This window comes from Sturnus vulgaris, chromosome 12 (assembly GCF_052056855.1).
Source record: "Sturnus vulgaris isolate bStuVul1 chromosome 12, bStuVul1.hap1, whole genome shotgun sequence".
Classification (NCBI taxonomy): domain Eukaryota; kingdom Metazoa; phylum Chordata; class Aves; order Passeriformes; family Sturnidae; genus Sturnus; species Sturnus vulgaris.
The window spans coordinates 3,016,379-3,029,119 of NC_142254.1; the positions used below are offsets into that span (position 1 = coordinate 3,016,379).

Below are 12,741 nucleotides of genomic sequence, written 5' to 3' on the forward strand. Positions count from 1 at the left end.
ATAACTGTCATTTCCCCGTGCTGCCCACTGGATGTAAGGGTGCTGACCAGTGCAAGCAGGGATTTGTGTGTGTGCTTATTTGCTTTTTTTATTTGCTTTTTTAACAGAAGGTGATCTTAAAACTCATTAATAAGCAGCATGGGAACTAATTCCTTGTTTCTTGTCCCAGTTGTAATAGTCTGACCTTTCCTATATGGAGCACAGCAGATGATGTTCTTCCTATTCTTAGTTTGTAAAATTGTTTAAAATCAAACTCTTGAGCTCAGGTATGTTCCCTCTCCTCAAAATTATTCTTCCTGCTCTTTACCAGTCTTGTATCTTAGAGATACAGCCGGGTTGCATCTTTGCTATATCCCAACATTTTCTCTCCATTGCTTCCCAATTCCCTGGGAGTCATTCTGGTTCCTGTTCCACAGTTGGTTCTGCAATGAAAAGTCTGGATGTCAAAGCACTAGAGACTAAAGAGCAAGTGCCATGAGGTTTGCCACATGTGTTTGGACCACCAATAAATTGTAAATATAGATGAATTATTCATTCTCACAGATTAAGTGAGATAAAATTTTAGAGTCATAAACAAATAGCTCCAGGCCAAGAAACTGACTGTGGAATCCAAGAGGAGATGAATGTTTGATCCCCATGTGGGCCATTGGCTGGAGAGCTGGACTCAATGATCCTTGTGGGTCTCTTCCAACTCAGAATATTCAGTGACTGTGTGATTCTGATCCTAGTATTAAGAACAACTACACAGCTGCTCCCTTGTAAATGTAACTTCTCTTGGCCTGGAACACAGCTGCAGGAATGCTGTAGTGTGCATTTATGGCAACTGCTGGAGGGAGGAGCAAGAGAACAGGGAAAGCCTTTATCAAAGCAGGGCTCAGTTTCCTGTGCTCATTTGCATTTGTCTGTGTTTGGAATGTGTAGGTGTCTCAAACCAGCTCCTTTGACTCATAATTATGATAGTTATTTTGTCAACTTAGTTGATAAATTAGTGGACTTTCTGTGGCAAAAATAGCCACCATAGTTTTGTTGTTGCTTAATAACTGCAAGTCTGAATTAGCATCATCTTACTTAACCATATTTAGGGTATAGACAGGCATTATCACAGCCTCTAAGGAAGAATGAAATTATATTCAGCAAGCACTAAATCCACGTGTGTGTGGGGAAAAGAAAGCAGGTATACAAAAGACTTATATTCTCAGGATTTTGAATCCATTATATATGTTATATATTATATTTCTTTAGTATTTTCCTTTTGCTCTATGTAAAACTACTTGTTTTGTTCCATTTGGTGAATGTCAAGGACATAGAAAATGGTATTTGGAAAAGATGACTTACTCAAGTTCCATAAATGGTGCTCAGTGGATTAAGATACACATTTCTGCAGTTTTGGTGATAAGTAAACAGTATTTTTCACAGATCTGGCATTTTAAAAACCAAAACCAAAAAAAATCCTTCCATGGAATACTTTTCCACTAGAAAGAACTTTCCTTCATAGAACTTGCCAGGTTGAGCTGTGGTGTAGAAATTTTCATTTTGAGATTTCGTGTAGTACAAAAAGCTGTAAGACAGAAAACGGTTTTTCATTTCCAGGCTTTCCTAGGACTGTACATTTGTCATTTGAAACAAACCACATTACTTTTTTGATAAATACTTTTAGAGTCTGAAAATGATGTCTCTCTTCAGATGCAAAACTGCTGATTAAGAATTTATAAAATTGAAATTGATGACTTTTCATGTTTAAGACTAAACTAGTCCCAACAATGTATTTTGTAATACTTTAATCATCACTAAGAACTTGATGAAGGAATGTTGCAATAAGAACTAGCAAAAAGAATGTTGGTAACTCCAGTCTTTTGGAGTACAGAACTATCTGATAAAAAACTGTTCACAGATATTTTCAGAAAGATAAAAATTAATACAAGCTTTTATTTTGACTATGCCAGCACTTCAGAACTTAATGCTGTCCACAGGTAAAAAAAAAGCCAGAATCCATCTAGACTCTATTCTTAGATCTAAGGAACTGTCTGGCTTCCAGCCTTATCTTAAATAGACATGAAGATATTTCAGAGGGAGAACAAGCACTAGTGGGGATGTTCTGTTCCTAGACAGCTCTCAGATAGCCCTTGCTTAATAAAGGACGTTTTCTTCACTGTCTTTTTAATTTGCATCCAGCAAAACATTGTGCAGGTCTTTTCTGGATGTGTCAAATGAGAACAAGGAAATGTATTTTCTAAATGCAGTATGGGCTGTAGGGAGCCATCAGATGAAAGAGATTTCTGCTTTGCAAGCTGTGCATGATTGTTGGATGTTCTTCAGTCTTCACTCAATCTCTAACTGAGGCTGGCAAGCCAGCAGCTCAGTACTTCCCACTGCAATTACTGTGCATGTAGTCTAGACATCTTCCATAAATCCAGTCAGATTGCCAAGTTTTTTCTCAGGGAAGGAAAAAAGGCAAAAGAAAGAGAAGCTGTGGAAACTCAGTTACAGTGACTCATTATCAGCAGTCTTTTGAATCCAGCAATTGCATGCTCTGATCAGTGGAGCATTTGAAACACTTTTGGATTAAGGCTTTCCTGTGTCTACTCAAGACTGTGCTTACTCCTTATTGGATGCTTGGGACACAAAAAGCATATTGAGAATGGAAGAATTTTTAAATTACTGCTTTTTTTCTTTAAATATAATTCTTATTCTGAAATTTTTGTAAATCAGGATCAGAACGTTTCCAGAATTGTCTCATCCTTGTAGGAAGGAGGCAGTTTTGGTGCTCTGTGTTCTAGTATGATCCAAGCTGGACACAGCTGATCATAGCTGGAAATCATGTGGCACTCTGGTATTAACTACAGTGACTGTTCTGCTTTTTTTCATGTGTGTGGATGTATGTACACATAGTGTCCACTTCATCAGTGTCTGCTGATGGATATTGGACCTTTCAGCATAGACATGATCATAGTACAAACACCATTTCCCTGATGGAATGCAAGAGGCAGGTGTACTTCCATGTGATAATTATTATCCACCATGGATGCTGTGTATCTCATCTTTGTAAAACATTTCCTGTTCAGTGTTCTTCACTGCTCCATGAAGACCTACCCACTGCTGGCTGTCATTTATCATCAGGGAGGGAATGACTGTGTTAGGCAGTATGGTCAAACGTAAAGGGTTGAAAGTTGAGCAGAAATAGCTGAGTGCCAGCAATGGACTTGTTGGTTTCTTTCATTCAGTTGGCTCTGATCCAGAGTTTGCTCGCTATGTTGCTGGGGTGAACCAGGCTATGCAACAGAAGAGGCAAGCACAGCATGTCCGGCGTCCGAGCACCACGCGTGGCAACTGGCCTCTTCCTGATGATCCTCACAAAACCTGGCCCTTCCCTGAGTATTTCACCGAGGGGTAAGGCACTGGACAGGCTCTGTGTTTGTATTGTGTAAGTTTATTTTGCACCCAGGCTTGGCAGAATGTGGGAATACTGTGTGTGTTTTCAGTTGCTGCTGCATCTGTGAAAGCTGCATTTCACTGTTAAGAGTGAGCAGTGTGATCCCCCACCTGCTTTGCTGATCCCAAGGCATTGACATGCTTGATGTCATCTCTATGGATACTGACTGTGATGCCAACAGAGGAAATAAGCAATCTACAGCACAGGTGTATTCAGGACAGTTTCCTTTGAGTATCATGAAAACAGCTTTAAGACCTAGTTTTGATGAAAAGTGATGCTGTCAAAGTTGCAGTGCCTGACTGAATTCAGTTTTCCAGATTTTAGCCACTTAATCTTGCTACTAAAAGGCAGGTACCTCACAGTAGGTACATTTGTAGTTTTTAATCTCTTCCAAGTCATAACTATTTACTATACAAGAAGTGTTTCAAGATTCTCTGTCCCTTTGTTCATAATTTAAGAGCTGTGACTCTCTAGTGTAAAACCAGTAGGATGAATATGTGTTCTAGCTCAGTTTTGCAGTGGAAAAGTCAAGTATTTAGTGATTCCAAACCCAAGCATCACTTGTTTCTCCTTCCTGAACAGGAGGGGTGCTTCTAATTGATATAATTATTTTATTAAAATACATATAAAGAGGCTGTAACAGAGCAGTTAATGTGACCACTCAGAACTAGTGAGAGTATTTGTATTACTGGCACACTTTACCAAGTACTGAAATTCTGTGTTCTGAGGTATCACCTGTGATTCAGCACAACTGTGGCACACAGTCTGGACCAGGCACTGTAAATAACAGTAATAACTGTAAATAACTAATACAACTTTGTGTCTTGCAGTGATGTGACAAACAGCTGGTCTGGTACTCAAGGAGACTCTGCCAGCTCAAGTGATGAGACCTCCTCAGCTAATGGAGACAGTTTGTTCTCCATGTTCTCAGGGCCAGACCTTGTTGCTGCTGTAAAGCAGAGGAGGTGAGCAAAATGAACAGAAATAGATCACTTTGTACGATTCTTTTTGTTTATGTATAATTTCATTTGAGTAGCCAGACAAAGGAAATTCCTGCCAATGACACAAGTCTCCACAAATATGAGTTTGTGTCCTACACTGGTGATGTGGAGTGGGGCATTCCTGAAGTGAGTTGTATTAGCAGCTTTCTTTCTCCTTGTACAAACCAGCAGCTGTGCAAACAGCCAGCCATTCACTGAGGGTCAGTATGGCTGGAAAAGATGTGATGCTTTCCCTCTTCCCTGAGAGTGTCCTTTGGATGCCACTCCCTGGGGCTTGCCGAGGTCCTCACTGGTTTTGCAGTGCCTGGCGTGGTGCCTTTCCTGCCTCAGCTGCAGCCCCGTGGCACTGGGGAGAAGCTGCTGCTAACTGAGTGAGGACTTGGCTCACCTCAGCTGCTGCTCTTCTGCGACTGAGAAATACACACCTGCTTAGTCCTCTGTTTCTCACAGCAGGAAGAGGAGGCCAAATTGTCTTTGTAAATAATTTCAGTAATAGAAAAACTAAGCCAGGGTTTTCAGCTACGAACAGTTCACTTCTATCAGTACTGGGAATTACAGCAATTCTCCTTTTCTAAAGGGCTGGCGGCTTGGTGTCTTTGGAACCTCAATGATTCCACAGCAGAGGGTAGTAGTAACAAAAGGCACAAGATGAAGCATGAATATCAACCCAATTCCAATCTGAGATTGTTCCCTCAAACTATTTTTCAGTCTTTTCTAAAAATGAAGTAAGTGGCCAAATATTCTGGCTTTGTTTATAGTCACAGATTAATTTGAAGGCATTATATAGATACAAGATTGTCTGCTTCTTGGTGAATGAAGCAAAAAGTGCCAGTTTCTCACAGATTCTACCTGGATAGCTATTTTTGTGTGCATCATCAGAAAGGAGTAAGAGTAGCCATTTTCTGAATCTTTCAACTTAGCCAAGACTGTAGGGAGGGAACAAAAACTGAGGTTCAATTAATGTTAAATTGAAATTAATGGGAAAGAGCCATCTCAAACAGTCACAGAAAAAGTCGTAATTACTTGATTTTTTAAAAGAAAAAAGCAGCAGGGAAAGAAAACAAACACATCAAAGTGACTTAACATCCAAACCAAGTAGATAGCTGGAGACTGATCATGTATCAAGAAAAGTCTGTGGTTTATACAGTGCTCTAAATAGCAGAAGAAAGTTTCCAAAGAGGGTGCTTCATTGACCAAAAACCTCAGCTAAGTAACAGTACTACTGTGTCCTGTTACTTGTAGGAAGAGCAGTGTCCTGACAACATAGCAGAGCTAAAGCTGGGCAGTAAGAGGGGGTAGAAGGGTTGAGTGTGCTAAAGCTGACCTGCAAAGGGCTGCTTACCCATGGGAGCCCGAGTGGAACATGCTGATTGGGTTTTTTACAATAAGGATGAAATAAAAGATTCCTCTTTAATCTAAATCCATGTCCTTAATTGCTCCTCCTAAAAAACAAAACAAAGCAAAAACAAACAAAAAAACACCTCACCAAACAAACTAAAACAAAAAAAAAAACCCAAACAAACAATGAAGACCAAAAACCCAAGAAAAAAAATGTTCCAGAATGCACAAGGATTTCTATTTGATAACTAGGTGTTAGGTTACAAATTTAAACTGAAGGTGAAACATTTTTCTTCAGTAAAATTACTGTGCTTCAGCAGATGTTTCACTTGCTCAGCTGTTCGTGTTATCTCTAAGGTTATTTCAGAAAAGATAAAAAACTCAAAAGAAACCTAGCCACAAGAACAGATAGCAGAAGAAAAACCACAATTTCTGGCAGATTTCTTGAAAGTGGGCAAAAGTCTATCCCAGTTTCCTTTCACCTCTACAAAAATGTTGAAGCTGTAGCTCCAAGAACTAGTGAGAGTTTCTGTATTGTTGCTTTTACCTGTACTGAACAAAAAGTACATGAAAACCAGATGTTTCTGAAAACACATACACTGAAAACAGTATTGCAGGCTCCCTGATCTGTGCCAGTGGCAGATGAATGAGGCTGACTCATTTAAAACCAAAACGTGAATGTCTCTCTCTTTCTGGGCAGAAAACACAGCAGTGGTGAACAGGAGCCCAGCACACTGCCATCACCTCCACTTCTCTCTGCAGCAGATGACCGCAGTCAGGTGAGCTCAGCGTGGCTTTGCTTAGTCCTTTCTCCTGCTGGCATCTGGGGTTGAGTCTCCATGAGGCAGTCAACTGGAAAAGCATCTGGATCTCCAGATTGCTTACTTCAGTGAAAAGCTAAACCATCTGCACTCAAATAGCATGAGATGCTTTTGTCAAAGTCACCAAGCTTAATACATTAAAATTGGAAGTCACTTTTCCCTTTTAGTGGGGCCACTGTGTGTCAAGCTGAAGTAAGTGTTTTTTAACGGGCAGTTATTTTAAGAATTGAGAACCTCAGTTATCAGTTTGACTTTCAGATAGAAACCGCTCTTGTGAAAGTATCTTGAGGTGATAAGGTGACATGTTTAGTGTCTCAAAAACGCAGCTTTCTGTTGTTAAACCAAACCACTCCCAACTGCTTTTGTTTTCTCAGGATAACAAGACCAAAACGTGGCCTCCCAAGGCCCCGTGGCAGCACACATCCTCTGTGCCCAGCACGCTGCCCAGCCAGAGCACGTCCCTGTACCCCATGAGCAGCCCCGTGAGCCAGTGGAGTGACACCATGCAGATGCTCCAGTCGCCCATGTGGGCCAGCGACTGCGCCCCGGCAGCCGCCATCTCCTCCAGCTTCGCCTACGCGCAGCAGCAGCAGCAATCCCAACAGGCTTCCCAGCACAAACAGATCAACAAGGGCTTTAAATCCTTCCCGGTGAAGCACGAGCGCAGACCATCTTACCTGCACCAGTACTGACTGCTCTTCATACTGCAAAATGCAGCACAGGGCCAAATGGAAATCACGTTACTTTGATTCACAGTGCTGTGTTGGCTATATCCTGTTTCTCTCTTGATGTGGGATTGAGGGGGTTTGGGTGAGATAGACAAACTCTTGGATTCTGAGTTACAGTGCTGAGCAAATATGGCCAATATGTTTGGTGTACATGAAACAGCCCAAAACTGTGATGTAGAAATGCTTTTAAAAATGCGTAATTGCCTTTACTTTCAAGACATTTTTTTTTCTAAAAAGAACTGCTGAAGGACTACCATACAAGAAACACTGTATTTTATAGCTATTTTTCATATAGATTTATAGTTAAAACATCTTACTGAAACACATTGAATATGTTGAAGCAAATATATAGTGGTCACTTTGCTCAACACTGTTTGTGTTTAAATTTATAAAGGACAAGCTGTAGAGCCTTTGTATTCTCCATTACAGCCTGTGGGCAGCTTTTTTAAAATGAAGTGCAACAGCAGCTTTTCCTGTGCCACACAAGCGAGTTCATTTGGGAACTGCTGCAGAAACTGTTGCAAAACTGAATTTTGTGGCAGTTTCCTTACTCTAGGTGAAGATCAGCAGAACCACTCAGCCTTGTGTTGCCAACGTTACCTGAGCTGCTTGATGTAGATGGCACCTGTGTGGGCAGTGGGACCCTGGTTGTCACAGCTGTGTGGGCAGTGGGACCCTGGCTGTCACACCTGTGTGGGCAGTGGGACCCTGGCTGTCACACCTGTGTGGGCAGTGGGACTCGGTTGTCACACCTGTGTGGGCAGTGGGACCCTGGCTGTCACAGCTGTGTGGGCAGTGGGACCCTGGCTGTCACAGCTGTGTGAGCAGTGGGACCCGGTTGTCACACCTGTGTGGGCAGTGGGACCCTGGTTGTCACACCTGTGTGGGCAGTGGGACCCTCGCTGTCACACCTGTGTGGGCAGTGGGACCCTGGTTGTCACAGCTGTGTGGGCAGTGGGACCCTGGCTGTCACACAGCTGTGTGGGCAGTGGGACCCTGGCTGTCACACCTGTGTGGGCAGTGGGACTCGGTTGTCACACCTGTGTGGACAGTGGGACCCTGGCTGTCACAGCTGTGTGGGCAGTGGGACCCTGGCTGTCACAGCTGTGTGAGCAGTGGGACCCGGTTGTCACACCTGTGTGGGCAGTGGGACCCTGGCTGTCACACAGCTGTGTGGGCAGTGGGACCCTCGCTGTCACACCTGTGTGGGCAGTGGGACCCTCGCTGTCACAGCTGTGTGGACAGTGGGACCCTGGTTGTCACAGCTGTGTGGGCAGTGGGACCCTGGCTGTCACAGCTGTGTGGGCAGTGGGACCCTGGCTGTCACACAAACCTTGTCCTGTGGCTGTGTGTGGCCAAAGGCAATATCCACACGGTGCTCCTGCAGTGTGTGAAAGCAAAGCCTAAGAGACTACTTGCATTTATTTAAAGTCTTATTTCAGATGCTACAGTCGATTAAAAATTGTGAGCTGGCTCAGAAGATACTAAAACCGAAATGTGGGGTAGCATTTAGTTAAAAGAACATTATTTTTTTTAAAAGGATAAAGTAATTATTTGCAGTCAATATGTGCCATTAAGTGAACCTGTGGAATTAGGAATAATCTTCCAACCAAAGTGGATTGGGGCGAGTGACTGGTGCTTACAAATTGAAGAACAATGGTAAATATATGTATACCTATCCCACTGTATATGAATTGAGATTACAGAAGATTCTTTATATAGTTAAAGCTTATTTAAATTTTCATATTTCATCTTTGAAAGAGTCTAAAAACCACAATATTTTCTGGTATAAGAGTTTTGACAGTATTAATCTTATTTTTGTATTTTTCTTAAGTCATATCATTCTAATATGTTAACTACTAGGTTCTAACTACATAATTTTTCAATGAAGATAAAGCACATTTTTTGGTTTTGGTTTTACAAACTAAGTACATCTATATCTAAAGATACCAAAAAATAAATACATTATATATATATATGTATAAATAAAAAGTATACACAACACTAAAACTATTAAACATTTGGGTATTTAAAACCCATCCACCTTTTTTGTTTGTATGGTGACGGGCTCTATTTGCAGGCCCAGATTGTTACCTTTTGTGCTGTTTGAGGATGCCAATGTTGCCTGTATTTATGATATTGTCACCATGTTTTCTGAAACTTCATACTTACCATGTTTACAAAGATTTGTTTGCTGTACATAGACTTTTTACAGTAATGTGCTTTGCACAATCAGTGTGGCTTCTGTCTGTAAATTGTTAATGGTCTGTACTACTATAATTTTGAAAACCCTCCACTGAAAATGTTAGTGGTTATTTAACTTCATGAATGGTTTCGAGTTTCCTAAATCTTGTTGTTTAGATCTAATATTAAATCCCAAATTTGGTTGTACTTACTTGGTTATTCATACTAAGACCAAAATGGAAGTTAATGAAACAACTTAATTTTGAACTTTTTTTCTAACAAGTGCCAAAATGATTGCTATAGTTTTTGCAGTTTATTCATAATTACAAATGCTGGCAAGTTTCTGGACCTACATAAGTGAATTGTGAAAACAAAGAAAGTTTGTCTGCATTTTGACCACGTGGGTGCTACTCTGTCCTTTGCTTCCGATTGTTCTGAACACTGGTAATTTTAAGAATTGTTGCACTTGGCAAATGAGTCTTGCCCTTAAACTTCACTTACACTGCCAAGTGCAAGGGTTTGGTGCTTAGTTAACTTACCCTTATTGCAGTGCTTCTTGTGAATAGCTAATGCTTCTGAACTGGAACTGTACAGTTTGTATTTTAAAGCTTCTGTAAAAGTAAACTATTTGCTTTATTAAAGATATACATTTAATAGGTCATACCTGTTTAAAATATGCACCTTGCTGAAAACGAGCAGCACCTTAAACTGTAACTTTGGTTTGTAAACAAAGATCTTATTTCATTAATATGGGATTATTTAACAGTTTGAAAATTGTCAACTGCTTACTTACTGACTCTATCATATAAAAATGAACTTTATGCACAGTCTAATCTTTAAAGCTGCTTTCTCAAGTGATGGCACAGAAGAACGTGATATAGACAAAGCCTCAGCAGGGTCTTTGAACCAGTAGTGCAGGTGAACATTGCCAAAATCACGTTCCTTGAATTTTTAGGAACCATGGGAGTAAATAATTTTGATGGTAGTAAGCAGAAAGTAAACTCTGTCCCCCTCCCTGCTGTGATCAAGGCTATTAGATTAATGTGTGTTAATTGTGGCACTGGAATGCTGTATGCAGGGTGTGCAAAACTGCTTTCTTCCTTCCTGGATAGGAGTACACAAGCATGCAGCTGGCCAGCAGTGCTGACAGTACCCAGGAAGCACACTGAACCCATTTAGATTATGCAAGAATTTACTTGTTTACAGAGCATTTCAAGCACGGAGAAAAAGCTTGCTAAAATAATGGCTTGAGTTCTCCCCTGCACATAATTGCTGAGTGGTGCAGCAATCCCACCAATCCTAGGAAAGTTAACATTTCTGTTTGACCAAATCACAGAGCAGCTCCTTCGTTAATGTAATTATATTAATTCAGAATATACTGCAATTTACAAAGAACATCTTTATTTAGCACAGTTGTTCTGATACAGGATACAAAAGAGTCTACTGCTTTTAGATATGGAACATATGTCCAGCTTTGGAATTGCCCAACACGTTGGAAGTAGGAGTCACGTAGTGTAACATTTACCTTGTTATTACAGAACCATACTCATGAAATGGGCGTGCTGTCCTGAAGTACACTGAGTTTTTCAGAGGGAAAAGGGAATGTGATAATTCTCATTCTTAAACTGTGTTAGTTACAGTAACAGGGGAAAAGCTGGCTGAATACTACACTGAAAACAACATTAACATTTTAAACACGGAAGTACAGATCACTTTTTACCTGAATTTTTCAAACCCAGACTTTCTTGGCTCTCAAAGTGGGACTCTAAACTATTTCTACTCTGAAAGCAGCACTGCTCACGTCCAGGTATTGCAGTCAGTCTACAGGCTTCTGCGTGTTGGGCGGAGTGGCATCAGCAATTGTAGCTAAATAAATGAGGTTTCTGTGCAGGATATGCTGGTACCTATAAGAGGAGGAAACACAGGATCTGGGAGACATTCCTTTCTAAACAACTACTCCTACTTGCACTCGTGTACTCTTATCAGTATTTGCAGTTAGAGAAAAAATACCAAACTAGAATAATAAATCAGGGAAAACTTGTTCTTATTCTGAATCCCGGTACAACGCACTGATCTGCACTCGGTAGCCGAGCCTGTGTTACTAGCCAACTTCCATGGGAAGTAGTACATTCAGCTCGACCCTGAAAGCCGCAGATGGGCAGCGGAGCAGGAGGACAGGGCTGGTGTGAGCAGCTGCAGCGGTCTGGAGCTGTCCTGCTGTGACAGCGCTCGCTGTGCCACACACGGGCAGAGCGGGCGACACAGGAACACTGAGCAAACACCCTGACCAAGGGGGCCGGGTCGCTCCCTGCTTTATACGTGTCTGAAAACGATTCTGGGGAAACCCCTTTGTAAGCCCAGACGCATTTTCCCGTTAGCACTAGGAAAGCTCTCGGAACTCGAGCCTCGTTCCGCTCCCGTTACCGACACCTGGGCCCCCAGCGCTCCGCCCTCCCCGCCCACGTGGGTCACTTACTGCACGCAGTCGGTGGCGTGGCCCTTGCTCTGGTACTCCACGATGCACCGGATCAGCTGATCGTTCTCCTCCAGCAGCTGCGGCACAGAGCGCCGTTACCGCCCGCCCGCCCGGCTTCCGCCCCGCCCCGCCCCGGCCGGCTCTACGCCAAGCAGGCCGGAAGAGCCCGCGCCACCGTCCGGCTCAGCCTGGGCCCGGTCCCGGCTCAGTCCCGGCTCCGTCCCGGCCCCGTTTCGCTCACCCGCTGCAACGTGTCCTGGTTGACCTCCGCCTTCCCGCGCAGCCGCTCGGGCACGAACGCCACGGACATGGCGGCTCCCGGCTGAGGGGGCCCGGCGGCCCCGCCCCCGCGCGCACGCGCACGGCTCTGCCGGGAATGCCCCGGCCCGGCCCTCCCGCGCCGCAACAAACAACCGCCGCCGTGCCGCTTTTACTGAACAGTTTATTCTGGTTTAAAATTAAAAAAAACAGAAAGCCTGGGCGGGAGGGGCGGGGCTACGCAGGGTTTGCCCCGCCCGCGGCTCCCGGCCCGGGTATTTACAGCTGGAACACCTCAGACAGTAAAGAGTTATTGCAACAGACAGCACTTGCCTCTACGGTCAAAAATCTCAACCGGTGTTCAGAATCATGACTTGTGGATCCCAAAAGGCAGTTGTTAAACATGCAAAAACATTACTAAACAATATTATCTAACTTCTACAGCTGTCAAATACTTGACCTTAATAAGGAAACCAATTACAAAATACTTCGTTGTAGTGCTATA

The 12,741-nt window shown here is 42.7% G+C and overlaps 2 protein-coding genes and 1 long non-coding RNA gene across 5 annotated transcripts in view; 1 reads left to right on the forward strand and 2 right to left on the reverse strand.

Annotated features, from left to right (window-relative positions):
* GARRE1 (granule associated Rac and RHOG effector 1) overlaps positions 1-10,329 on the forward strand; it is a 60,139-nt gene extending 49,810 nt beyond the window's left edge. For all 3 annotated transcript variants that reach the window (XM_088171813.1, XM_014881807.2, XM_088171814.1), the window contains exons 11-14: positions 3,222-3,387; positions 4,261-4,395; positions 6,470-6,548; positions 6,965-10,329. In XM_088171813.1, coding sequence (XP_088027939.1) covers positions 3,222-3,387; positions 4,261-4,395; positions 6,470-6,548; positions 6,965-7,282 — 698 coding nt within the window. In that variant the 3' untranslated portion in view covers positions 7,283-10,329. The remainder of the gene's footprint in view (positions 1-3,221; positions 3,388-4,260; positions 4,396-6,469; positions 6,549-6,964) is intronic.
* On the reverse strand, positions 1,364-5,878 carry LOC148222334 (uncharacterized). The gene is made up of 2 exons (XR_015806188.1): positions 5,774-5,878; positions 1,364-1,558 (listed from the first exon to the last, which is right to left on the reverse strand). It is a non-coding gene; the product is annotated as an uncharacterized LOC148222334 (long non-coding RNA).
* Positions 10,330-10,886: 557 nt separating the features above from the next.
* Positions 10,887-12,370, reverse strand: SS18L2 (SS18 like 2). The gene is made up of 3 exons (XM_014881818.2): positions 12,220-12,370; positions 11,979-12,055; positions 10,887-11,406 (listed from the first exon to the last, which is right to left on the reverse strand). Exons 1-3 carry the CDS (start codon positions 12,286-12,288, stop codon positions 11,319-11,321), a joined length of 234 nt encoding a protein of 77 aa, XP_014737304.1. The 5' UTR covers positions 12,289-12,370; the 3' UTR covers positions 10,887-11,318.
* Between the last annotated feature and the right edge of the window lie 371 nt (positions 12,371-12,741).

Coding starts and splice junctions, on each gene's coding strand:
- SS18L2 (XM_014881818.2), bottom strand. CDS start 12,288: ATGTCCGTGGCGTTCGTGCCCGAGCGGCTGCGCGGGAAGGCGGAGGTC. Junction 12,056..12,219: donor ACCAGGACACGTTGCAGCGG/GTGAGCGAAACG, acceptor TCTGTGCCGCAG/CTGCTGGAGGAGAACGATCA. Junction 11,407..11,978: donor CACGCCACCGACTGCGTGCA/GTAAGTGACCCA, acceptor CTCCTCTTATAG/GTACCAGCATATCCTGCACA.